We start from the raw sequence: 27,149 nt of genomic DNA on the forward strand, positions 1-27,149 counted from the left end.
CTGTTGTCTGTTCTCTTAGCCTTGGGATAAATAAGCGGTAACCCTACAATTCATTAATCAAACCAGAAGTCTTCTGAGAATAAGATGGAGTGCTATTAATAACATACCTGGACAACAGACATAAACTAGAACTGTTCCAGGCAAAGAGGAGCACAAGACCACTAGTCAAAATAAATACTATCTATATCATGGAGACTTTAGAGTATCAAGAAAAGGCTTATTAGCACAGTTCCTTGCATAACCTCCACATTTATTCTGGGTTAGTTTTCATTTAGCAATAGTTCTCATAATAAAGTTTAATGACAACTGTCATGTATTTCTCCTTCAAAGAATGAATTTTACCACCAATGTCTCATAATGGAACACTTGCAAAAAAATTAAATAATACGTGGACATCACTTTCCCACAACCTGCAATGTACCAAATACCCTCTCAATTCATACTATTTAATACCATATCCAAAATGGTCGGGTTGAGAATTCCCCACAGCTTTGTCTGCTGCTTATCCACTGTTAAAGCTCTCAAAAATGACACACTGTTCCCCCACCCATAAACAAGATGCCACAATCCAAAAAGAGAGTTTCATACCGTCACAATTATGAAAAATGCTTGCAAGCCAGGTCCCTTTCAATTCCCTTCTGCAGCAGTGTTTCCACCTCTCCAAGCAACAGGTTCTCCAAGTCTTCCAAGTTCATTTCCTCGCTGTTGAGTGCCAATCACCCAGAAATCACACAGATGTGTTAAATGCCACCAGGATGAAATGCCAGGACTCTGCCCACTGCTTCCCCACCACTCCTCTAGTGGAGTTGTAAGGTTAGAAATAGGCCCCTTCCTTCACAAACACATTCATATTCCATCAACATATTTATGTTCCCTGCCTCCTAAGTGCCAGGCACACCTGTACTCACTCACTCCATCACACCTTTGACCAAGCAGTCAGTATACACATAAATACAGAAATGTGGGCATGAAACAGATTCAGAAATACTTTTTAAAAAACAAACTTGGAATTTCTTATACAGGCCATGGGTTCTGGCACAGAACTTGTATGGCTACAATCTAAATTATGTGTGTCTATGCATGTTCATTTTAGTGTAAATAAAATGTATTTAAAAAGAGAACTGAGATATTCCTCATGATTAGTGTCAAACACGCAGAAATACACCTCTGCCATGTTGTGGTCAGAAATAAACTCTCAGAAGTCCCATTAATACAATGGTTTATTTATGTTTCATGGCAAACAGAAAATAGAGTAGCTGCTTTTAGCATTTCCTGCTGACAATTTTTATTTCCAAAAACAAACACAGCTGAGATTTGCCCATCCAAACCCATTTATCAATGCCTTTAAAATGGCTGTAAGCAGTAAAGTTCTAAAAGTACAACCTAATTACACCTGAAACTTATATAACACTGTATGTTAACTATACTGGAATTTTTTTAAGTGCAACCTATTTTTAATTTGGGGAGAATCCAACAAATACAGAAAAGAAGGCAATTTCTCCATGTATTTGACAACCATTTGATTCTGAAGTACTTCTCCAGTCTCAGAATAAACCACCAGTTAATAATTACTAAAGGAAAGTTAACTAGTATCTTCAAAGAACTACAGGTTGATATTCCTGCTGTATGCGAGATTTGTATTTTTAATTAGGCCAGTTCCAGAGAGCAAAAGCCATCCTCTGAGTAAATGAACATAACAAATAATCACCAGTGAAAACCACACAGATCTACGAAACAACCTTAATCCAATTATCTAAGTGAAAGCAATATACAACTATCAGTCCCGGCAGAGGAAACATGTTTAGAAAGTCACATGGACCAATCGACTTGGGAAAAATAATAAAAGAGGCCCTTCTAGGTCTGAGCAATTAGTACCATAGTAGGGTAGGAGGAGAGCTCACCAAGCAGGATTTTTCTGTTACATCTGTTAAACTGAGTGTGTCCCACATACACCACTTTAATACACAGTTATGAGGTTAAGCTTTCCGTATTGAGTTCTCAGCCATTACAATTTTTTTTTTAATGTTTACTTATTTTAAGATAGAGAGAGAGCAGGGGAGGAGCAGAGAGGGGTTGAGAGAGAGAGTCCCAAGCAGGCTCCACACTGTCAGCGTGGAGCCTGATGTGGGGCTCGAACTGATGAACCATGAGATCATGACCTGAGCCCAAATCAAGAGTCAGACGCTCAACCAACAGAGCCACCCAGGCACCCCTATGCCATTACAAATACTAATGTTCTCTTTAGAAATCTACTCCAAATTTACACAATAGAGTATATGGTGATACATACTAACTTATAGGACAGTGAGAGTAGGGTTCAAAAATATTACCCTAATTCATCTTGATAGCAAATTGCTACAATATATTATACTTACTGCCTCTTTAATTTCACAGGAGAAAACATGTATCTGAAATTCTTCTGAACCATGGGAACTCTCTGTAAATGCAACACAATTGCTCTCTGTTGTCCCATCATGTCCACGTGCACAGAATAACACCTTGTAGATTGGAAAAGAAGCTATCTCCACATTGCTGGATTGGTCTATAATTCTACAGAACAGTGACGAAAAATAAGATAACATATTAACTAGCAAAGAACAAAGCAAAGGCAAGCAGTTTTACTATACTAATAACATAAACATAATCATCTTAAAATCATAAAAATAACCTGGTTATAATACAAATACCATATTTTGCTATATGTATCTATGTATATACACGCACATACACAAATTCCTCACCTTCTTTTGACAATTACCTCATTTCTATATTTTCTGTGATCCAACTCATTTACTCCCAAAGCCAATATATACTGCCTGATCAAATCCGTCACTCATCCCCAAATGCTAGCCTTTTCTAGCCATCCCCAAATGGTTTCTATGTCAAAAAGAATGCTACTACACAATAGCACAGACCAGACCTACAAAGTTTCTATTTACAACAGTAAGTTTATCCAACACCTACGTCATTGCTAGGCCAACACCCCTCTTACCCCAAAGCATAAAAGGGCAGAGTGGTTACAAAGTTGAACTTAATAAAAGAATTTAAGAAAGTAAAAGCAGTTTGTGGGATTTAGAAGAAAGTAATTCTCTGACTTTCCCTATATAAACCCTTAGCCCTAGATTGATCTAAAATCTCAAGACCACATCAAAATCTCCCCAATTGTGAAACCAAGGGGTACCCAATAGGAAGAGAGAGGCAAGTCAAAACACTAAGTCTTTTGTCAAGGTGTGTTTGGCACTTTGAAAAATAAAAATATAACTTTAAAAGGCAGTCTGCCATTTTCTAAGATATATCATACAAATAATATATCTACAAAACCCTTTCCTGAAAAATTCAAAGCATTTTTACCAAACATTATAAATTTATATTGCTATTATTTTAGTACTTAGAACTAAGCTAACACTTTTTCATTCTTTTTTTATTATTTTAATTTTTTTTGTTCTACCTGAATTTTATTTCTCTTTGATCTGTTTTCTTCTGTGAACATGTCCCAGTTTAAAGGGATCATTTAAAACAACAGAAATTAAAGAAATAATTTTTATTTTTTATTTATTTTTTTCTTTTATTTATTTATTTATTTATTTATTTAAATATGAAATTTACTGTCAAACTGGTTTCCATACAACACCCAGTGCTCATCCCAACAGGTGCCCTCCTCAATGCCCATCACCCCTCCCCCCTGCTCCCTTCCACCCCCATCAACCCTCAGTTTATTCTGTTTTTAAGAGTCTGTTATGGTTTGGCTCTCTCCCTTTTTTTTTTTCCTTCCCCTCCCCCATGGTCTTCTGTTAAGTTTCTCAGGATCCACATAAGAGTGAAAACATACGGTATCTGTCTTTCTCTGTATGACTTATTTCACTTAGCATAACATTCTCCAGTTCCATCCACGTTGCTACAAAAGGCCACATTTCATTCTTTCTCATTGCTACATAGTATTCCATTGTGTATATAAACCACAATTTCTTTATCCATTCGTCAGTTGATGGACATTTAGGCTCTTTCCATAATTTGGCTATTGTTGAGAGTGCTGCTATAAACATTGGGGTACAAGTGCCCCTGTGCATTTAATTTTTTTTGTTTAACGTTTATTCATTTTTGGATAGAGAGAGACAGAGCATGAGTGGGGGAGCGGCAGAGAGAGAGGGAGAGAATCCCAAGCAGGCTCTGCACTGTCAGTGCAGAGCCCAGTGCAGGACTCAAACTCACGAACCCGCGCGATCCTGACCTGAGCTGAAACCAAGAGTTGGATGCTTGATCAACTGAGCCCCCAGGTGCCCCTCTTTTCCTTTTCATTTCCTTAATGACTCAATTTTCTGTTAGTTCTGCATAGTGTATGTCTTAAAGCTAATGTCCAAATTATAATACTGACTTCTAAAAATTTGTTTTTGTTGTTAATTGCAACCATTTGCATATTTCTTTTTTTTTTATTTTTATTTTTTAACATTTATTCATTTTTGACAGGCAGAGATTGACAGAGTGTGAGTGGGGGAGGGGGAGAGAGGGAGACACAGAATCCGAAGCAAGCTCCAGGCTCTGAACTGACAGCACAGAGCCCGACGTGGGGCTCGAACTCACGGACCGTGAGATCATGACCTGAGCCGAAGTCGGACACTCAACCAACTGAACCACCCAGGCGCCCCTTCACTTTTTCACATTCTAAACCTTAAAAGAATGACGCATTTCAGGAAGAGTTTGAAAAAAGATTAAACTGGATTTCTGAGAATATTACAGGTTCATGATACATTCAACCTAATTCCTAAGACTTTCATTTTATTTGTTTATTCAGCAAACATTTCCTGAAAACCTGCTATGAACCAGATACTGCTCGAGACACCAAAGTTAAAGCAGAGAAAAATACAAGTAATCTCCTTGTATGGACCTTATATTCCAGTGAGGAAGTTAGATGATAAACCAAGAAACAAATGTATGTACAATACCAAGTCAGAGAAAGTGCTATGAAGGAAAAAAAAAAAAAGGGGGGGGGCCCAATAAGGGGGAAAAGACGAATAGTTACATAATCCAATCAAAGGCGGCTTCTTTTGATAAGATGTTTGAGATGAAACTGTAAAGAAGTTTAAAAAAAAAAAAAAGCCACTGGGAAACCAAGAAAAGATTGTTTAGGCAAAGGAAAAAGAATATGCAAAGGTCCTGAGGTAGGAATCATGACAGTGTTTGAGAAAGAACAAAGAAGCTACCATGACCAGAATGTAGTGAGTGAACATAGTGAGAAAGCAAAAGAGAAAGGAGGTAAGGAGAGATGAGAGAGGTAAAAAACCAGGTCAAAGCAGTAGTTTATCAGTGGCCAGACATGGTAAGGATTTTGAATATAATCACAAGTGTGACTGGAGGCCACTGAGTGTAGAACAACATTATCTGATTTATATTTAATCCTTATTCCTACTTAAGCATAAGAGAAAAAGCCATTTTGCTTCTTCCTAGTCTGATGTAAAAAGTATAAGAAATGCGGCTTCACAAAAACTCTGTGGTTTTTGAACCACAGTTACATGACAAGACGAAGGCAGGTTTTTACATTCCTTCCAAATAAAGAAACACAAATTATAGGTATTTTTAAAGTTCTATTTCCATTCATAATACTCTAAGCATAATTTTGTAAAAGCCTCTTGTAAACAAGCAACATGGTGTAATCCTAAACATATTTACTTTTCATGTCTACAGAGTAAAAGTAAATTCACAGTAAGGCCTAGGCCTGATTTATGACGTTAACATCATCACTACCACACAAAAAATTTCATGCATGTCTAGGGGAATTTAAAAAAGACTAGAGCTTACCTCACAGAACCTTCTGGAACATTTGGCACATAAAGAGTAACAGGAAAGGGGTGCTGACTCGAAGATTTCATAGTTGCCATTGCCCGTAAAGCCTCCACTTCATTACGTGGGGAAGAAACCTTCATACATCCCAAGTAGGTCAGTTTGTTAAATAAAACACTATCTTCTTCAGGTAATCCACTTAGAGAAGATGGCCTGGGTGTAGAAATTTCTGAAGAAAACACACACACACACACACTCAAAAGGTTAATGAAAAACTTCACAGTATAATTTCACCTACTGCCCACAAACAAATGAAAAATTGCAAACAAAATTTAGGTCTGTGTTTTCACTTCTTTTGATGTTTATCCTACATCTGAAATCAGAGTTATGGAATTTTTGTACTTTCAAGTCTCTCAAAGTATTAACTTACTTAGCTACAACTTTTTTTAGAGAAAAAGAAAGAAATTTAAAATTTTTATTTTAAAAAATCAAAAGCAGAGTTCAAATGATATAGAACAAGAAAGAAAAAAAAAAAAAAACTACACTAAAGGCAGTGTGAAGTAGCCTAAAATTAATGAGGATTAAATAAAGCTAAAATCAGTTATAAGTTTGTCTTGGCTGTAATGGTCCTGCATGGCACCCAATTTATTAAGAAGCCTAACTTCCAAAGCAAAGGTAAGCAATATTAAGAGGACACATCTCATACCAATAACAAAGCAAGCCCCATGTTTGACCCTTCCTAGCTTGCTGGCTTCTATGAACTATGCAAGTATTCCAATGGAAACTGCTTCATCAAAATAATGATCCTATGATTGCTTCCCTCAATTCTCCCCTCCCCATTGATGAGTTTCTTAAAAAAGTAAATAAAATAAAGTCGTTCTCTTCAATTCTAAGCACAGCTTGCAGCAAAGGCCCAACGGTGGTCAGAGTATCTGCATGTATCAGACACTATTAAACTCCCTCTTAAACTTAAACCTCTTAAACTATTAAACTGCCACTCTTTCCATCCACACCTAAAACCCATATTCAGCTAGTCTCTACTTTTTCCCATTACCCATATCCATTTTACACAAAATTAAGCATGCCTGTCTCACCCAAACTAGATCTTTGCACCATGCTCAAATCCTCATTACCAGAATTCCACCTATAGGACTTTAATAAATAATTCACAAAAGCCATTCCCAACCTCCCCACTCCAGCTCCCAAATATCATACTGAAACATGCAACCTCATTGCCTACTTTTCTTCTATTGAGAAACTAAAGCCATTCAAAATGATTTATTTCATCTACCATGTTCTTCAATCACTGAAACATGTTTTTCCCCCTTTTGAATCCGTTCAACGTGCTGTATTTCAAAAGGGATAAATTAAAAAACACAAACACATGTTAAAGCTGGATGCTAATATGTTTACTAGACTTATTATTCTGTGAATTTTTTGTTAATTTAGCAAGCACTCATGAAACAATTATTTGCAAGATCCTATGATTAAATCATATTCCAGTAATTGATGAACATGACAGATAAAGTAGTTCATATGGTCTAACTTACGTATAGTGGGAGTCATACCAAAAAAAAAACAAAAAACAAAAAACAAAAAAAGGGACAGAAAGCTTTCTGAAAAAAATATTGTACTAATTGTACTACAGTATTGTATGATACTGTACTTGTACTATAGTACAAGTATTGTACTATAGTACAAGTATAGTACTATAATACAGTACTATTGTACTACAGTATTGTATAATACTGTATAATTCAGATTCATATAACTGTGTAAACCCCAAGTAGAGAAAAACAGTACAGAAATTGATCCAATAAAAAAGGCAAAATAAGCAGACAAGGCCTTTAAATAACTATTATAAATATGATACAGGATGTAAAGAAAAACACCTAACAAAATAGACAGAAAAATGAAAGACAAAAGACCAAAAGGAATTCCAAAGCTAAAAAATGCAAGATCTGAAATGAAATATTCCCTGGGTGGCTATAACAGCAGATTCTAAATTACAGAAGAAAAAAATATTAAAAAGTTCCTTGGGATAAAGAATAATGATACTAGAGGAAAACTGAAGAGCCTCAGAAGTTAAAAACATGAGGGCAAGACTTCTTTGCTTTTTAACTTCTTTAAAATATAACAGATTATTCAAAGTAAAAATTAGATACTCTCCCCTTCACTGTCCTGCCTGCTGCTCCCTTGAGATGTATTCAGTAAGCCTCCCTTGTGTTAAAAAAAAAAAAAAGGGGGGGGGGTGTAAAAATTAGCATTTTGTAGAATTTATAACATGTGCAAGCAAAATGAATGACAACAAAAGCATAAAGTCTGCAAGAAAAGAAATGGAAGATCTTCACAGTATACAAGAAGTGGTATATCATTAAAACCTAGACCTGTTGGGGCACCTGGGTGGTCAGTTGGTTTAAGCAGCCAACTTCGCACAGATCATGATCACACCGTTCATGGGTTCAGCCCCACATCAGGCTTTGTGCTGAGAGCTCAGAACCTGGAGCCTGCTTCAGATTCTTTGTCTCCCTCTCTCTCTGCCCCTCCCCCACTCATGCTCACTCTCTCACTTCGCTCTCTCTCTCCCTCTCTCAAAAATAAAACATTAAAAAAAATTTTAACTAGCAAAGATTTCCTATTAGGTTTGCATCCAAGCAGCCAGTATATAAGATCATCACATGACAAAAACCAACAAGTTATCATGATATTGAAACAAAAGCTTTCATCTATCTGGTTTTATAACTGAAAAACAACATACCTTTAATATTCACTCTAGGCCATTTAAATCTAGATACTTTCTAGATACAGTTCCTTGCCACTGAAGTTATGTGTCATTTTAAACCAACCACAGTAATTCTGTAAGCAAAAACTGTGTTGACTGCAGCTAGGAAAAGGCAGCTGAAATGTCTCATCTTAGTCTGTTCAGGCTGCTATAACAAACTACCACAGACTGGGTGGTTTATAAACAGTAGACATTTACTTCTCACAGTTCTAGATGCCAGGAGGACCAGGATCAAGGTACTGGCAGACTTGGCATCTGGTGGGAGCCCACTTTCTGGGTCACAGACAGCATCTTTTCACTGTGTCCTCAGAGGCGGAAGGGACAAGCTAGCTTTCTGGGGTCTCTTTCATAAGGGCACTAAGCCCAATCATGAGGGTTCCACTCTCATGACCCTAATCACTTCCCTACCTCCTAATATCATCGCCTTGAGGGTTAGAATTTCAACATGGATTCTGAGGAGAAGAACATTCAGAGCATAACATGTCTCTTTATTGAAAATAAAAACTAAAAATATGTAACTAGAAAAGAATACTAAAAACTTACTTGTAAAGCAAAGGAAATTTCTTCTTATCCACTGAGATCTTTCTAAAAATGTATTTAGTGTAAGGGGTGTTGAGAACACAAAAAGAGCACACAATACGTGGTCCCTATCAAATATACTCAGAACTAAGAATCATAAGCCACTGTAAAGAATAATTAAAATTCCAACAACTCATCACAGCTACATTAGCAGATAAAAGGTATTCCTTCCTTTTGATTAATATATTAACCAAAAAATAATTATATAAATGTGATATCAGTATGCTTTAGGTTTTTTGGAAGGGGTAGAGAGATTTAAGAAATTCAAAAGGTAAAGCAAAGCAAAGCATAATAAGTAGTATCATCTTTCATGTTCCCTTCATCAAGAATAAAAATTAATGCTTTTTAAGGTTTATTTCCAATCCTACATTTTTAATTAAAATACATAAATGTTTACCTTAAATTCTCTTGTTCTTACTTCTAGCTGTATGACTATATGTTGAGACCTAGAAGTATTCATAGTGAGTCACCAAATCAGAGGGTTTTATTAAAGACCCCCAACACATTATAAATATCTTCTCCTACCCTGTCATTAAGCTGTATGTATTATATAAAATGGTTGAGGATGTATCAGTGGGACAGGTTAAAAAAAAAAAAAAAACACAAAAACTTGCAATTTGGGGTGCCTAACATTAATGGTCCATTTGGAGGAAACCCCATGATTATGATATATGAGTGTCTTTCTTTTTTAGTGTTAAAATGTGTTATCTAACAATTTAGTTAATGCAGGTCAAAGCAAAAAAAAAAAAAAAAAAAAACCATTTATTATGGTACCATTCTCTTTCAGAAGATTTAGGTTTTTGTGTATTAAAATAAAACTATATTTTATGACATGGCTTTTCCTACCCAATCACAAAATAGTCTCCAATATTTTCTTCTTATAGGTTTATTTTTCACATTTCAATATTTGATTCACTAGGAATAAATTTTGTGTACAATGTAATTTAGGGCCATCATAGCCACACTGTGTACCACTCTGGCCTGTATCTATACTTACACCACACCAACATTCAGAAATGGATCACTGGTTCTAAGCCAATCAAGATAATCTCATCTTGACTGTCAGTGTGACTTATCGAGGGATTTGAATGTAACCAAGGCCTACTAGTTCATGTGATTCCCTAACTACTATAAAATGGTTCAACTGAGTGAAACTCACAACTTTTGTTCAATAGGTAAAGAAGAGAGCCTTTGTCTCCGCCACCAGCCATCAACAAATTGCCTGGCCTTACTTACCAATTTCTGCTAACTACTTTATGACCATAAAGGAAGCCAGTTGGAGAGAAAGGTGACAAAAGAGATGATAAAAGCTGAGAAGTTTACAAAAAAACCACAATCAGAGCCTCTAGTATTTAAACCAACTATAGAAAGCGGCTTTGGTTTTTGTTCGGCTTTTCTTGTACCCAAAACCATTTTGCATTATAAGCTGATATTTCTACTACAAATCCTACTCAATCATGGATGCATTTATATTTTTATCACGGTGTATTTTTTTTATTTAAATTCAAGTTAGTTAACATACAGTATAGTCTTGGCTCCAGGGGTAGAACTCTGTGATTCATCTCTTACACATGACACCCAGTGCTCATCCCAAAAAGTGCCCTCCTTCATGCCCCTCACCCATTCACTCATCCCCGTACTCACTTCCTTTACAGCAACCCTCATTTGTTCTCTGTATTTAAGAGTCTCTTATGTTTGCCTCTGTCTCTGTTTTTACCTTATTTTTCCTTCCCTTTCCCTATGTTCAGCTATTGTGTCTCTCAAATTCCACGAGTAAAATCATATGATATTTATCTTTCTCTGACTTATTTCACTTACCACAGTATACTCTAGTTCCATCCATGTTGTTGCAAATGGCAAGATTTCATTCTTTTACATCACCTAATAGTATTCCATTATGTATATATACCACATCTTCTTTATCCATTCATCAGTCAATGGGCATTTGGGGTGCTTCCATAATTTGGCTATTGCTTAATTGCACTACTAGGTATTTATCCAAAGGATACAAAATGCTGATTCAAAGAAGCACATGCACCCCAATACACTTATCAAATACACTGATGTAATTGATATGCTATTTTACTTAGAATTTTCACAAATGATAATTTTAAATAACCAAACTGAGTAAAAAGGCACATTATATGAAACACTGTGCCCATTACACTATTTCCTGATACCCAAGTATTTACTGAGTGCCTAATATGTGCCAAGTACCAGGAATAAAATGAAGACTCAGACATAGTGCCTGTTCTCAAATAACATTGACATTGATTTTACAGGTAGAGAAACAAAAAAAACCATTAAGAACCAAAGTGGGAACTCTTAAGCAGAACCAAAAACTTGGTGGCCCTGATCTTAGAAAACAAAGCTAATAGGATTTTTTTTAATTTTCATCTTAAAATTTTCAGGATCACTTTATCCCATTTCTTTTATGATGTCTAAAAGTTCAATGCAGGGGCGCCTGGGTGGCGCAGTCGGTTAAGCGTCCGACTTCAGCCAGGTCACGATCTCGCGGTCCGTGAGTTCGAGCCCCGCGTCAGGCTCTGGGCTGATGGCTCGGAGCCTGGAGCCTGTTTCCGATTCTGTGTCTCCCTCTCTCTCTGCCCCTCCCCCGTTCATGCTCTGTCTCTCTCTGTCCCAAAAATAAATAAAAAAAAAAACGTTGAAAAAAAAAAAAAAAATTTTTAAAAAAAAAAATAAAAGTTCAATGCAGTACCTGTATTCGATGGATCCAAAATTAACTGAAGAGATGGCTTATTTGTTCGGCTGGCTGAAACATCTCCAAATGAATGGTCTGAACTCTCACTGGAACTCTGACAATCAGCAAGAGGACTGCTTTGCCCTTTCTCAGAATCTCTCAGAATCTCTTCCATGGCTTTTTCCAACTGTTCATCACCATTAGAAACAATCTATAGACAAAGCAAGATGATTCTGTTTCAATCATATTATGGTTCTGGACTTTTCAAGGTTTCTAATCTTTTATTTCTATTTCTAATATTTTGTTTCTAGAAGAAATTAAAACAATTGAAATTTTAAATTTAAATCTAAGTTACTGAATACCAAGAATTTATACACTTGTACCTAACTGTATCTGATCTAAGATCTAATTTACAGAGATTTTTCTTTCTTTTTCTTCTTTTCCTTAAGAACACATTCTAAAAACCAGGTAATCTTAAATTTATGTGTTTTAAAGGGAAAAACAGGTAAGTTTAAGTGGACACTGTCTACTGTGACTGTTATTCAAAAGGCCATATTTCTTGTTATCATAGCATAAACGTATTTGTGATTTCTTTACGAATTTTGCTTGCTTGGTAATTTTTTTTACATTTAAGTTGACTCATCCTTCTCTTAAAAGCAGGTGAGATCAAAAGCCTAATAAAGGTCTTAAATTAAACACACTAAGTAAAATGCAGATATTTATTTTTCAATGCAAATATTTAAATACATTTAAAGCCATTTATTTAAATACATATTACTTAAATTTAAATAAAACCACTATTCTAAAACACTTATAAAACTATATATACTCAGCATAATGTAAAATGGGTATTTAATACTATAATTTCTATAAAATTTTATTAGATTCATATATACTTTTGATGCCATAGTTAATACTAAATAAAAGTCAAACAGTATGTAGCATATCAGACTAATTTCTCTACTCCTGTTTCTAGAGGGTGTTTATGCAATTCTCATGCATGTATACCTGGGTTTGTTTGATTCTTTTTCTTTGAGTTAGGAAAGACAACAAAAATTTGAAAACGGGTCACATTCAAATAAAAACTCAATTGCTAAAAATGTAAGACATATACTTTAAAAATATTCAGGCAAGGGGCACTTGGGTCGCTCAGTCAGTTAAGCACCCAACTTCAGCTCGGGTCACGATCTCAAACCCCTCATGGGGCTCCCTCCTGTCAGCCCCGAGCTTCAGATCCTGTCTCCCCCTCTCTCTGTCCCCTCCCCCACTCTCTCTCTCAAAAATAAACATTAAATTTTTTTTTTAATTCAGACAAGCCACCTATTCAATCATATACTAGAATGCTACCAGCTGATTTAAAACATAAAAACCATACAGTTGTTTCTTAAGTACAAATAAAACATAACTATTTATGTAATTAACTTTAAAAATCCAGCAGCAAGAGAGACAAAAATATCCAGATAATGGTTAAATCTTATATAAATTTAAGGCAAATTCCCCAATTATCCTTTTCTTTCTATTTTCCTTTCTATTCCTTCTTCCTAAAATTACGAATTAAAAAATAAAGAACCAAAAGCAAAAAACTTTAAAAATACACAAACCAAATAATTAGCTTCTGCATAAATCAAAGACTGATGTTATTCAAGGTCAGTATTTGAGAAAAACCTTCGTATTTTACACATCTCTCAAGATCAGTCTCACCTCATTAAAAAAATAATAATTTAAAATAGCATCATCTGTAAATAAACAAAAGCAAGAAAGAAAGAAATACCTTCAGTTCAGGTTTTTCATCATCTTTTGTAGACGTATCATCTGCATGCTGAGAAACCAAAACAAATTCTTCACTGTTCAGTGTAGCCACAGAATCTGATGACCCACTAACCTTCTGTAATGAAGCTCTGACCTCCATTTCAATTCTACAAACTTCTCTTCCCACATCCACCTGGTCAAAACTACAGAGATTTAAAAACAAAAACAAAAACAAAAACAAAACAAAACAAAACAAAACAAACAGCATGAATAAGAACATGATCAATACTCAGCCTTTAAAAATGGTTCACATGAAAAAGAATTCTGTTGGCTAGATAATTATCTCAAAACTAGGGAGGCTACCTTCTTGGACTGGGCCACATAATGCAAATGTACTCCCTTCACCCTGAATTCCCAGACTAAAAGAACCATATTGTGCCCTGAAAAACAACACAAACCCGCCCATATCTCAACTAAACAGATTTACCACTGCTTGATTCATTTCTCCTAGAAATACTATTTTTGTTCTTTTTTAATAGAGGAAATAATTAAGCATGATACTAGAAACCAAATTCATACACAAAGTCACTGAAATTACTTTATAATTAAATCCAAATGTTTACAAAAACATATCTCCTAAAAGTATTGTACCTTAAAATATCTTTGTGTCACGTAAGTTGACTAATTAATAAGAATTCAACACCCAGGGGCACCTGGGTGGCTCAGTCAGTTGAACATCTGACTTCAGCTCAGGTCATGATTTCGCAATTGTGGTATCAAGCCTGTATGGGCTCGGCTTGCTGCTATCAGCCTGCTAGTGCAGAGCCCACTTCAGATCCTTGGTCCCCCTCTCTCTGCCCCTCCCCTACTTGCGCTCTCCCAAAAATAAAGAAAAATTAAAAAAAAAAGAATTCAATACACTAAGCCATGTATCTTTTCTTTTCCAGACACACTACCACTTATCAGCACAAGGGGGTGGGGAAAAGGCCAAGTCTTTCACATTGCATTCATATGACAAACAGTGTAAATACAGTGTAATTCTGCTTTCTGGATAGATCTGTACACCACAGAAACTCAACAATGTCTATCACTTCCAGAAGTTCAAATATTCACACTGCTAATTTAACTGAACCTGTGTGCTACATAACAAACACAGTACTCAGCATTAGGGTTATAGGAGTGACTAAGGCAGACAAGTTGCCTGCTCTCCTGGAGCTTACATCCAGTAAGAAATCAAGCAAGTAAGCAAATGTAATTCCAAATCACTCTAAAGGCTATGAAGAAGATAAAATATGTCATTGTAACAATGACTAGCTACAAAAAGCATAGGGACAACTTTAAGTAAGGTGGTAGGAAAGAACTCAGGGAAATATCTGAGCTGAAATGTAAAAGACAAAAGAGAACGGTGTATTAATCTTCTCAGTGACCAAAGGGGTAATGTGATAGAGGGGTAGAACAAGTAAACTGGGGCTAAAGAACACAGGACTCTCTAAGTCTGCTGATGCGTGCCTTAAAATTGCCCAGAATTGTTCTTTTTCTCGTTCCAATTAAGTTATTCTGTTCTCTGCCCCACATAAATATGGCTGCAATATCTCATTTTGCCTTTAGGTGACACTAACACCATTATTCTTGGCAAAAAAAAGAAAAAAAAAAAAAAAAAAGATTTATTCTCAGCTTCCAGTTACACTTTAATAATTACTTCCATCTTCATTGAAACTCAAAATTCCCAGTAACTTTCAAATAAAGAGTAACTATTCTAGGATAGTGTAATTAGCTAGCCATCATTTCATTCTGTTGGACATGTGAATATCCTTCCTTTTAAATGTTAAATCCTTCAAGCACATTTTTCTGTCCTCTAAAGATTTTTCATTTTGCAAGTAAATGTTTCTGAAAACAGTATGTGTTAGAGGCCACGTCTTTGCCCTTCCAGGCTGCCCCAAGAATCTTTGATTACCAAGACGCTACACATTCCAGATATTCTTTCTGTGGCCAAGCCTTCTTCAAGCCCAAGCTGCCACTCCTCAACTTAACATCTAAATGCTGGAAATTCCCCAAGTTCAAGTTCTGAACTTGTGACTCCTTGCCACACACATCTCTCTAAGCAGTATCTCTCATTGCCATGTATTTAAATACCATCTATACCTAATAGTCTCCCAAATTTCTCTCCCAACCCAAATGTCCTCTAAATTCTTCATTTGGAATCCAACTTTTTTTTTTTTTTTTTTTTGAGAGAGAGAGAGAGAGAGAGAGAGAGAGAGAGAGAGAGAGAGAGAGAATAAGCAAGGAAGGGGCAGAGAGAGAGAGAGAGAGAAACAGAATCTGAAGCAGACTCCAGGCTCTGAGCTGTCAGCACAGAGCCGGACGTGGGGCTTGAACTCACAAACTGTGAGATCATGACCTGAGCCAAAGTCAGATGCTTAACCGACTGACCCACCCAAGCGCCCCCCAACTTTCTACTTTATATTTCCATGTGGAATTCTTATCAATAACTTAAATGTGACCCAAATGTAATTCCTAACATCTCCTCCAAATTTCTCATTCAGATTTCCCATTTCAGTTAATAACACCACTTTCTACCAAGTTGCTCAAATAAGTAATTTGGATATCATTCTTAATTCATCTCTACTTCTTCATTCCTCCCATAAGCATGTCATGTTAGCCCCACTTCCAAAATAAATCCCACATCTATCCCATTTCTTCATGGACATTTTTATCAACCTAATCCAGGCAATGTTCTCATCTACTAAAAAAGTCTCCTAACCCAAGTCCTACTTCCAGTCCTCTCTTCCCCTAATCTATTCTTCACAGAGATGCCAAAGAAATCTTTCAGAAAATAAATTAGATTACATTAGAACTCTACTCTAAAATGTTTTCACTGAGGCGCCTAGGTGGCCCAGTCAGTTAAGCCTGGTTTCCACTCAGGTCATGATCTCTCGGTCTCATGGGTTCCAGCCTCACATTGGGCTCTGCACTGGCAGCGCAGAGCCTGCTTGGGATTCTCTCCCTCCCTCTCTCTCTGCCCCTCCCCCACTCACGCTGTCTCTAACCCTCTCACAAAATGAATAAACTTAAAAAAAATTTTTTTAATCTTTTCACTAAAATTCAAATAAAATCCAAATTATGCTAGGACTTACAAAGCCCAACACACCTTTCCTTCTGTCACTTTACCATTACAGCTCTTTAATTACCGAAAGTTCTTTTACACTATAGGGTCTTAGCTCTTGCCTCCTTTCATATGGCTGACTCCTAAGGTATCAGCTTTCATTCATCCATTCAACAAATATTTAATGAGTCTCTACGATGCACTAGAAACAATCATGGGACCTGGAGACTAAATGATAAGACCAATTTAGTTCCAGTCTTCCTAGAGCTAACATTCTTATGGAAGAAAGAAATAACATAGAAAAAAATAAGTCAAGATCACGTACTGGAATATATACTATGAAAGGTAATGAGAAGACAGGAGGCAATATGGACCCAGTTGACGTTTGGGCTTAATAAGAATGAGTAAGCCATGGAAAGACCTAGGGGAAAAGAACTTCAAGTAGAAGAAACAACAAATACAAAAAGCCCAGATATGAGAAAAGGCTTATGAGAAAGGAGGCCATAATAGCTAGATCACAGTGAGCATGGGTGAGAGCAGGATAAGATGAGATATAGAAAAGAAGGCGGGGAAGCCTGAGGCCACCCCCCTGATGCTAAAGCTATCTAAATAAACCCAAATTCCAACTCTTTCATTTACCTGAGAATATCATATGCCTAGTGTAGCAGCTAGTACATAGTAGATATTCAATAAATGCGTCGAACAATTTGTTGTTAAAAGCACCAATCAGGCTAAAGTTCTCACAAAAAACAAATGCAGAGCCAAGATTCAAACCAGGTATTCAGACTTCAAAGAACATGCTCTGAACCACTACATTATACTGTCTCTTGAAGTTTCCTCACCTATTCCTAGAGACTGAGGGTTGGTATCTGTCACTACATAACAATGAACCTTCTCCACACCTCTGCTCTCTCCATCAAAAGTTGGGGCGCCTGGGTGGCGCAGTCGGTTAAGCGTCCGACTTCAGCCAGGTCACGATCTCGCGGTCTGTGAGTTCGAGCCCCGCGTCAGGCTCTGGGCTGATGGCTCGGAGCCTGGAGCCTGTTTCTGATTCTGTGTCTCCCTCTCTCTCTGCCCCTCCCCCGTTCATGCTCTGTCTCTCTCTGTCCCAAAAATAAATAAAAAAAAAAAAAAAAAAAAAAAAAAAAGTTATGTCTTCTCCCAAGACATTCTTCTTTGGGGCATCTGGGTGGCTCACTCAGTTGAGTGTCCGACTCTCGATTTCAGTCAGCTTAGGTCATGATCCCAGGGTGGTGGGATCTGGCCCCGTGCTGGGCTCCCTGGTGAGCATGGAGCCTGCTTGAGATTCTCTACCTCTGCCCCTTTACCCTACTAACACGCACACGTGCGCTCTCTCTCTCAAAAAAAAAAAAAAAAAAAGAAAGAAAAAATTTCTTTTTGTGTAAGTGATAAATATCTACCCTGGCCATTAACTCTAAATCAGCATGCTAAGGGCGCCTGGGTGGCTCAGTGAGCTAAGCAGCTGACTTCGGCTCTGATCATGATCTCACAGTCTGCAAGTTCAAACCCCGTGTCAGGCTCTGTGCTGACAGATCAGAACCTGGAGCCTGCTTTGGATTCTGTGTCTCCTTCTCTCTCTGCCCCTCCCCCACTAATGCTCGCGCGCTCTCTCTCCCTCTCTCTCAAAAATAAAACATTTTAAAAAAATTTTTAATAAATAAATAAATCAGCATGTTAATGAATACTAATGGCTATACAATTCAAATAAGATGTCCATTTTTAAGAGGTTTTCTTTAGCCCAAGAAAATGTTAGATATTCTGCCAGGCTAACAAGAAAACTATTAGTTTACCAAAAGTAATTTTGTGATCTCTTCAAAACAGCCCAGAATTTCTCATGTTCCTCAGAATTAAGTCAGCTCTCATTACAAGCATAAAACCCTGCCTCCAAGGGCCTTAAGAATACTTTTAGAAGTTTGCCCAATGCTACTTTATTTGGTTGAACATTTCCATTTCTTTGAACCTCAATGCAGATGTTTACTAAATTTGCACACTTGCACACAAATACAAAAATCTGAGAATGCAAAGCCAACACTTTAAAATATTTCAGGAGCACCTGGATGGTTCAGTGGGTTAAGTGTCCAACTTCAGCTCAGGTCATAACCTCACAGTTCTTGAGTTCAAGCCTGGCATCAGGCTCTGTGCTGACAACTCAGAGCCTGAAGCCTGCTTCGGATTCTGTGTCACCCTCTCTGCCCCACAAAATATTATAAAATTATATTCAACAATATGTAAAAAGAATTACACCCAAGGTAAGACTGACAACATTCAAAAATTAATCAATGTAATAAAACATATCAAAATAAGCTAAAGAAAAATCATGATCATGTCAGTTACACACAAAATGCATTTGACAAAATCCAACACTCATTCATGATCAAAATAAAAACTCTCAGCAACCTAGCGATTGATGAAACTTCCTCAACTTGACTAAGAGTATCTACAAAAAACCTACAGCTAACATACTTAATTATGAAACTGGGCACTTTCCCCTTAAGACTTGGAACAACACAAGGATGCCCTCTCTCACGACTCTGATTCAACACCATAAGAAACAAAAGTATAGAGATCATAAAGGAAGAATGAAACAGTCTCTATTCACAGATTACATAATTATCTATGTAGAAAATCCCAAAGAATCTACAAGAACAAAAACAACTTCCTACAACAAATAAGTACAGGAAGGTCACAGGATACAAGGTAAACAAATGTCGATTTCTTCCCTACATACAATGAACAATTGGAACTGAAGTTTTAAAAAAGCAGTACCATTTACCATATCACAAAAAGATGAAATACTTAGGTATAAACTTAACAAGATACATATAAGATCTATAAGTAATAAATCTATAAAACACTTATGAAAGAAATTTAAAAGATCTAAATAAATTAAGAGATACTCAATGTTCATGGATTAGAAGCTCAATATTGTCAACATGTCAATTTTTCCCTACCTGCTAAGACTGAATGATCAACTGAGCACTCAACTACAAGTTGTTAGGGGACATGCAGGGACCATGTCTATCTTTATTTTACTCACCAACACATCCCCAGCACAGTGCCAATACAGATAACATGGGCTCAAAAAATATCTGCTTAATAAACAAGTCAATTATCTTGGATGTAGCAGAATGGACTCCCGCATCAGATAGGAAGTTGGACTGAATGAATTCTAAAGTCACTTAATCTTAAGATTCTCATTCCATGTGATGTGCTGAAGAATTCCATTTCACAAGTCAATTCAAAACATAATTTATTAAATCTACTACTATGAAGCAATATGCTAATATGCTAATGTTACTTTCTCTTTATGGCAATCTACTATTATTTCTTCCAGTCAAAAGAAAGAGCAGCTGGAAAACTTGCAGGGGTCTTTTAAATAATATGGAGCTCACTGTTCTATGAACTCAAGACTAATACATCCATTTCAACTCAGCATGTAAAACAGAACAGTGCACAAAAGCAAAACGACTTTTAAAGGCATTTGGTTAAAAGGCTACCCTATTATAATCCAAAAGTTAGACTGTAAAATCTGACCAAAAAAAATACTGGGAACTACAGTGTTGGCATACACATTTTTATTCTTTAGGCATTTTAAAGGTACAAGAGAATAAGGGACAGGAAACTTATCAGTCCTACAGAAAATCTGATGTGTGTTTTTTCTATTCATCCCCTTTTTCCCTTCTCAAAGGAGTTCAATAAATATTTTTGATTGACTGAATCACTTAAACACACGCTTATCCCCACACCGATAGCAATTCTACCAATTCTACCCAGTGAAATGGCTTTTAATTCTCGCTTTAAGTCCACATCATTTTTGTGAAATGAGCAATATATTTTAAATTAACACCTCACTTGGATGCCTAAAACTACAATTTTCACATATACACTAGAAACAGTGTAGCAACATTTAGCAGAGTCTAACTGGAAGCTATCTTCTTCCCAAAATAACTGAACACATTCAAAAGTATAAAATCGTGGTGCACATGGTCCAATTTCTTTTTGTGCCAAATGTGGTTAGCCAGCTTCTTGCTTTTAGATTATGTGTTTGCACCTATTCATTTTCAAGTAGCTCTTGAACTAAAATAGAACCCTGAATATATGAGTGTGAGTCAAAATTGGACAGGATAAGCTGCAAGTTCTATTAGGCATGAGAATTCAAATGACTATAGTAGGCCTGTTACAACACTGGAAACACGAAATAGTCTTAATTTACAATAAGAAAACAGAATAATCTGGAACAACATTTACCAACTATAATTATTCTGTGCTTTAAAAAAAACCATCCAGTCTTGAGGGGAAAAAAAAAAAAACTACCATAGTTCCTATTTACTAAACAGTCCATCCATTATTCCAGTTCTCAGGCAAGAGCCACACCAACATGAATAGATGTATGCAAGTATACTCCTGCACAAAGGGGCACAAAAGGGCCTTAGTAATTCACATTACTTTAGTGGATACCTTTTTTTTTTTTTTTTTTTGTCCAGCAATAATCTCAAGACCTTTTTTTCTGAAAATAAGCCTTCCCTCTGTTCAAATCTCATGTTTTTTATAGAAACCTCAACACCATGGCCAAACAGTTCCAAAGATGGGCACTGAATCCAAACTACTTAGACCAATTAACCCAATTCCTAAGATTTTTGGACTGGTGACCAAAGACTTCATCATGACAGTTGTCTGTCTTAGAGCAGAAATTTTTTAGATAAACTAAGAATTGTTGGTAGCCATGTTTTCCCCCATATGAAGAAGGTCAATATGCAATGAAAGAGATAAGTATATCCTAAAGCCAGACAAGCAGGAGAGTCTTAGTCGAGTCCCTACCATTTTGTTTGAGACAATCCTGAGGTATAGCTCTATCTGTTCCAAACCTCAGTCTTGGTAAATCCACTATTCCTTTAATTCTATGAAATATCCCTTTCAATAAATTCTTTTTCCATCAGTTAGTTTAATAATTTTTTTTTAAATATTTATTCATTTTTGAGAGACAGAGTGTGAATCGGGGAGTGGCAGAGAGAGGGGAAGACACAGAATCTGAAGCAGGCTCCAGGCTCTGAGCGGTCAGCACAGAGCCTGACACAGGACTCAAACTCACAAACCAAGAGATCTAGACCTGAGCTGAAGTCGGACGCTTAACCAACTGAGCCACCCAGGCACCCCTGCATAAGTTAAATTTTTTTTTTTGTTTATTTATTTTTGAGAGAGACAGAGCATAAGTCAAAGAAGGGCAGAGAGAGAAGGAGACACAGAATCCAAAGCAGGCTCCAGGCTCCGAGATGTCAGCACAGAGCCCGACACGGGGCTTGAACTCACAAACTGTGAGATCATGACCTGAGCCGAAGTCAGAAACTTCACCAACTGAGCCACCCAGGCGCCCCATAAGTTAGTTTAAGTTGAGTTTCTGTCACATGAAACCTAATAAGTCCTAATATAATTATATGCAAGCAAAAAGACATAAAAGATATATTTTAATAAGTTTCATATAGTAAATATAAGGACAAAAATCTAGGTGAATGAAGAAGATAGTATATAAAAAGTTGACAATTCCCCAGATAAACAGTATACTTGATCTGATGAAAGAAAAAAAGGGGAGAAATGACTTACTTGAAATAATTACCAGAGGAAAAGAAGAATACAAGTGGTACTTACAAAGGATGGTTTAAAAGGCAATAGAGGGGCACCTGGGTGGCTCAGTCAATTGGGCATCTGACTCCTGATTTTGACTCAGGTCATGATCTCACAGTTTCGTGGGCTCGAGCCCCACATCGGGCTCTGTGCTGGCGGCACACAGCCTGCTTGGGATTCTCTCTCTTCCTCTGTCTCTGCCCTCCCCTGACTGTGCTCTCTCTCTCTCAAAATAAACAAACTTTAAAAAAAAATTTTTTTTAATTAAAAAAAAAAAAAAAAAGGAAGAAGATGTTGATGATGATAGTGGACCAAGAAGCCAAAAGACTCAAAATGCAACTTGTGAAAAAGACCCGAATCCAATACACAGAAAGAGGTAGAGTCTCCCTCCAGACCCACAGAACCATGAGTTAAAAACCTAAATATTTGTTTTGTAAGCCAGCAAACATTTCAGCATTGTTATGTAGCATTGCCACAGCAATGGTTGACTAATTCATTGACCTGTTTTTAAATGCCTTCACTTAAAGGGGTGTCTGGCTGGCTTAGTTGGAAGAGTGCAAGCCGGGGAAGGACAGAGAGAGAAGGAGACAGAATCCGAAGCAGGCTCAAGGCTCTGAGCCCTCAGCACAGAGCCCAATGTGGGGCCTGAACCCACAAACCACTGGATCATGACCTGAGCCAAAGTCGGATGCCCAACCAACTGAGCCACCCAGGTACCCCCTTAAAAAATGTTTTTTTTAAGTTTATTTATTTTAAGAGACAGAGAGAGCAGAGGAGGGGCAGATAGAGGGAGACATGGAATCTGAAGCAGGATCCAGGTGTTGAGCTGTCAGCACAGAGCCCAACATGGGACTTGAACTCACAGCCCATGAGATCTTGACCTGCCCTGAAGTCGGATGCTTAACCAACTGAACCATCGGGCACCCAATTTTTTTTTTTAAGTTTATTTATTTATTTTTTTTTTTTTTAATTTTTTTTTCAACGTTTTTTATTTATTTTTGGGACAGAGAGAGACAGAGCATGAACGGGGGAGGGGCAGAGAGAGAGGGAGACACAGAATCGGAAACAGGCTCCAAGCTCCGAGCCATCAGCCCAGAGCCTGACGCGGGGCTCGAACTCACAGACCGCGAGATCGTGACCTGGCTGAAGTCGGACTCTTAACCGACTGCGCCACCCAGGCGCCCCTATTTATTTATTTTTGAGAAGGAGAGAGAGAGAGAGAGAGAGAGAGAACACAAATATGAGTGGGGGAGGGGTAGAGAGAGAGGGAAAAGTTAAGAATCCCAAGAAGGCTCTGCACAGTCAGTGCAGAGCCCGGCACAGGGCTCAAACTCACGAACCATGAGATCATGACCTGAGCTGAAACACCAAGAGTCAGATGCTTAACCGACTGAGCCACCCAGGTGCCCCTAAATGAAAAATATTTTGAAAATATACTCAAAAATTTTAATGGCATTTGACTTTATATTTTTCTCTTGGCTTTTCTGCCATTATTATATATGCCATCTATTCAAGAGTAAGGTTGATAAAATTATATAGTCACTTACTTCCTGGAAAACCAAGGTCTGTACAATTCAGAGTCCCATAAACTTGGCTTAAGACTAATAATCAGTTTTGTGCCCAGCAGATACAGGCATATGGTCAAGGGGGGAAAAAAAATCATCACAAGACAGAAGAGTTCATCACTAAAGTATCCACTGTATACTTATATCCCCCCTTGATATAATAAAACCGAAGTTTTGTGATATGTGGGTCACCATCTAACACTTGGTATCTTGTATGATACTGCATAAAGCACATATCACAGTTCTTTCTGGCCCAATGTACCCATGAGAAAAGGCATCTCACTTCTATGAACACACTTGTTTTCTTTATCTGAAAATAAGGTATTGGACTAGTTAATCTCCAAGATCTCTAAGCTCTAGCTTCTACACATCATTTATCTTCTGAATATTTGAAGAACAAATATTTCTTTAAAAAGCTACAGCACAGAGAAATTAAATAATCTAACAAGTTACAGAGCCTGAAACAAAACGTAGAAATCCTCAACTGAGAAATCTATTTACTAGTATATTACCTTTCCAAAGACTGGTAATTATTACACTATTACAAACATTTGATTCCAATCAATTGTCTCTTCTGCTCTCACATAACACAGTCTATCAAAGTATACCAAAATATAACACCAAGCAGAATTAAGAGGAAAAAGAAGTGAATTCTTGTTTACTGTGTTTCGCCACAATAACTGGCACTAACAGAGGAAATGCTAATTACCAATTTGTTGGGTATAGCAGAGAGAATCAAGGTAGCAACCAAAACTTCATGAACTTGGCAACCAGACCTGGTTCCTACAGTTAAGAGAAAGACTAAGAGATTTGATCCACACAAGATCAGCAGTGAAGGACACCTCAGTCATTGCACCAACACAACTAAAGAAAAGAAGTCAAGTGATATTTTTTAATTGTTTTTCTTTTCCTATTAAGTCTACAGACAAAGATCTGATCTCTGTCTTTGAAGCACAGAGCCCTCTGGGTTTAGTATAACACTGAATGTTTCTGAGATATGCCTGACTTAACACCTTTTAACCCTCAGAAGAAATTTAAATACATAAAACCCAAATGCTTCTTGGCATACAGTGTGAACGTTTGTATGTTTTACGCATTTATCTCTGTCTAGTTCTGCAAGAATTAGTGAGCCACAAAAAAGAATTAGAGTTCTTGAAAATCCCTCAAGTTAACTAGGTTTCAAGAAGAGGCATTTTCTTCCTTGATTTGGTAAATTTATAACAAAGAAGAGGTACTATACTTCAGACTACTTTCTAATCTTTTCAGTAAAATGATTCAATGGGGTGCTTATGAGGAAAGTTAAGTAGTATGAAAAAAAGTTTTGAAATCCTAAAAAAAGGACTTCCAAACTGTGTTGCACAAATAAAACAAACACAAAGGCACAGAATAATCTGAAGAAGTTTAATATTTAGGAAATATTTTGACATGTACCTAACATTTCGTAAGAGTTTCTATTATATAACGCCATGCATCTACAAAAGCAAAAGGGAAGCGGGTCCTTGCTAAATTGAAACTATAAACTAAGTCCCTGTTCATTGGAAAAATAATTCAAAGTAAAAACTGTTCTAGTACTAGATTTTTCTACTTTACAAATTTGCACTCTCACGAGGCAAACAAAACCCGAAGATACTTTATACAGTTAGAAGAACAAGTTATTCAATGACTCCATAACCATTTCTATTGACTATCCCACCTACTAGCAGATGTTTTTAAATGTGTTCTGAGGTTTTAAATAGGCAAGGTGTGATAAAAAAAATAAGTCCTCAGAAATCCAGTATCTGACAGTTTCTCATGTTGTTGAATGTGCATGTTGATGTCCATCTTGGTAGTTGTCATGCCTTTGAATCTTGGATCACAAGCCACAGTACACTTGCTGCACACTGAGGGCAGAGACAGGAATATTAGAGCCCCAGGTTCTAATGCCACTCCATTAACTAGATTCTTCCAGTTAATTTTTTAACAAGCATTCACTGTTGTTGCTGATGTTCAACACATTATTTGGCAAGCATAGTTACATAGTAGTCTCCTCCAAATGGATATCTAAGAGACATTTCAAATTCAACATACTCAGAAACCATACTTCCAACCTTGCCCCTAACCCACCTATCCTCACTCCACACCACCCTCCTGAAGATTTTCTCATCTCAGTTGATGGCAACTCCACCCTTCTAGTTACTCTGGACAAAATTATCAGTCATGCTACTCCTCTTGTTCTCTTTTTCTCCTTCCTCAAACTAACTCTCTCTCTCTCCACTCCCTCACCTTACATCTACAACATCTGAAAATTACTTTGGTTCTACCTCCAAATTACATCCAGAAATCATCCATTTCTCACCACTACCACTGCCACCACCAAGCCCCAGCCCCACCTACTATCATCTCTTACCTATATTATTCTAAAAGCCTTCAAAACTACTCTCTCTGCTTCTTTACTTGCTCCCCTATGGTCAATTTTCAAAAGCAACCAGAATGATCCTTCTAATTTAGTTCTTTCCAGTCCCCTGATCAAAACAACTCTCCAATGGCTTCCCCCATCTTATTCATAATAAAAGCCAAGTGACCTTCAATATCTGCACTGTAAAGTCACCCCTCCTCACCACTTCCCCCACCCCATCTTACCTTATCTTTGTGACTTATCTCCTACAGTTCTCCCCCCTGTAGTCTCAATTCCATCTAAAACAAGCTCCTTGCTTTCTCTTAAACCACTTGACATGCTTGCTCTGGCTGTTGCAAAACAGAACACTCTTCAACCAGATATCTAACATGTTTACTTCCCTGTTCACATCTTTACTCAAATTTCATCCTCTTGAAAGACCTGCCCTGATTGTCTTATCTCATACTGCTTCCCCACCACCAATTTCCAACCCCCATTTATCCTGATCTGCTTACTCTTTCTTTCCCAGAACACTTATTTTCTAACATACAATCTGATTTACTTTTGTATTATATTTACTGTTTACTGTCTGTTTCTACAACTAGGATGTAGCAACTTCAAAGGCAAGGATATTTGTTTTATTCACCTAGAAGAATGTCTGGCATATAGCAGACAGTAAAATATTTGTAGAATAAATGAATTAGATTACCCAAGGTGAGTAAATTCAAAGTTCCTAAAACCCAAAGAGCCATCTAATACCCCACAGCCTCATCAGAACTTTCCCTCTAAAGGATGATAACAGCATTGACAGTTTCTTTCGCTGGGCAAATAACCAGCATACACTTGTCATTATATAGAATTTCCACAGGTTTAAGATATAA

At 37.0% G+C, this 27,149-nt stretch overlaps 1 protein-coding gene across 5 annotated transcripts in view; it reads right to left on the reverse strand.

The window, feature by feature from the left end:
* Nucleotides 1-27,149, reverse strand: part of RABGAP1L (RAB GTPase activating protein 1 like) — a 753,664-nt gene that overhangs the window by 673,507 nt on the left and 53,008 nt on the right. For 2 of the 5 annotated variants that reach the window (XM_053909254.1, XM_019425340.2), the window contains exons 2-5: nucleotides 13,609-13,789; nucleotides 11,856-12,048; nucleotides 5,794-6,004; nucleotides 2,376-2,550 (exon numbers count right to left, since the gene is read on the reverse strand). In XM_053909254.1, coding sequence (XP_053765229.1) covers nucleotides 2,376-2,550; nucleotides 5,794-6,004; nucleotides 11,856-12,048; nucleotides 13,609-13,746 — 717 coding nt within the window. In that variant the 5' untranslated portion in view covers nucleotides 13,747-13,789. The remainder of the gene's footprint in view (nucleotides 1-2,375; nucleotides 2,551-5,793; nucleotides 6,005-11,855; nucleotides 12,049-13,608; nucleotides 13,790-27,149) is intronic. The other 3 variants (XM_053909255.1, XM_053909257.1, XM_053909256.1) reach the window with 3 other exon arrangements.

Source organism: Panthera pardus, unplaced genomic scaffold (assembly GCF_024362965.1).
Source record: "Panthera pardus isolate Hobbes unplaced genomic scaffold, ASM2436296v1 HiC_scaffold_21, whole genome shotgun sequence".
Taxonomy (NCBI): Eukaryota; Metazoa; Chordata; class Mammalia; order Carnivora; family Felidae; genus Panthera; species Panthera pardus.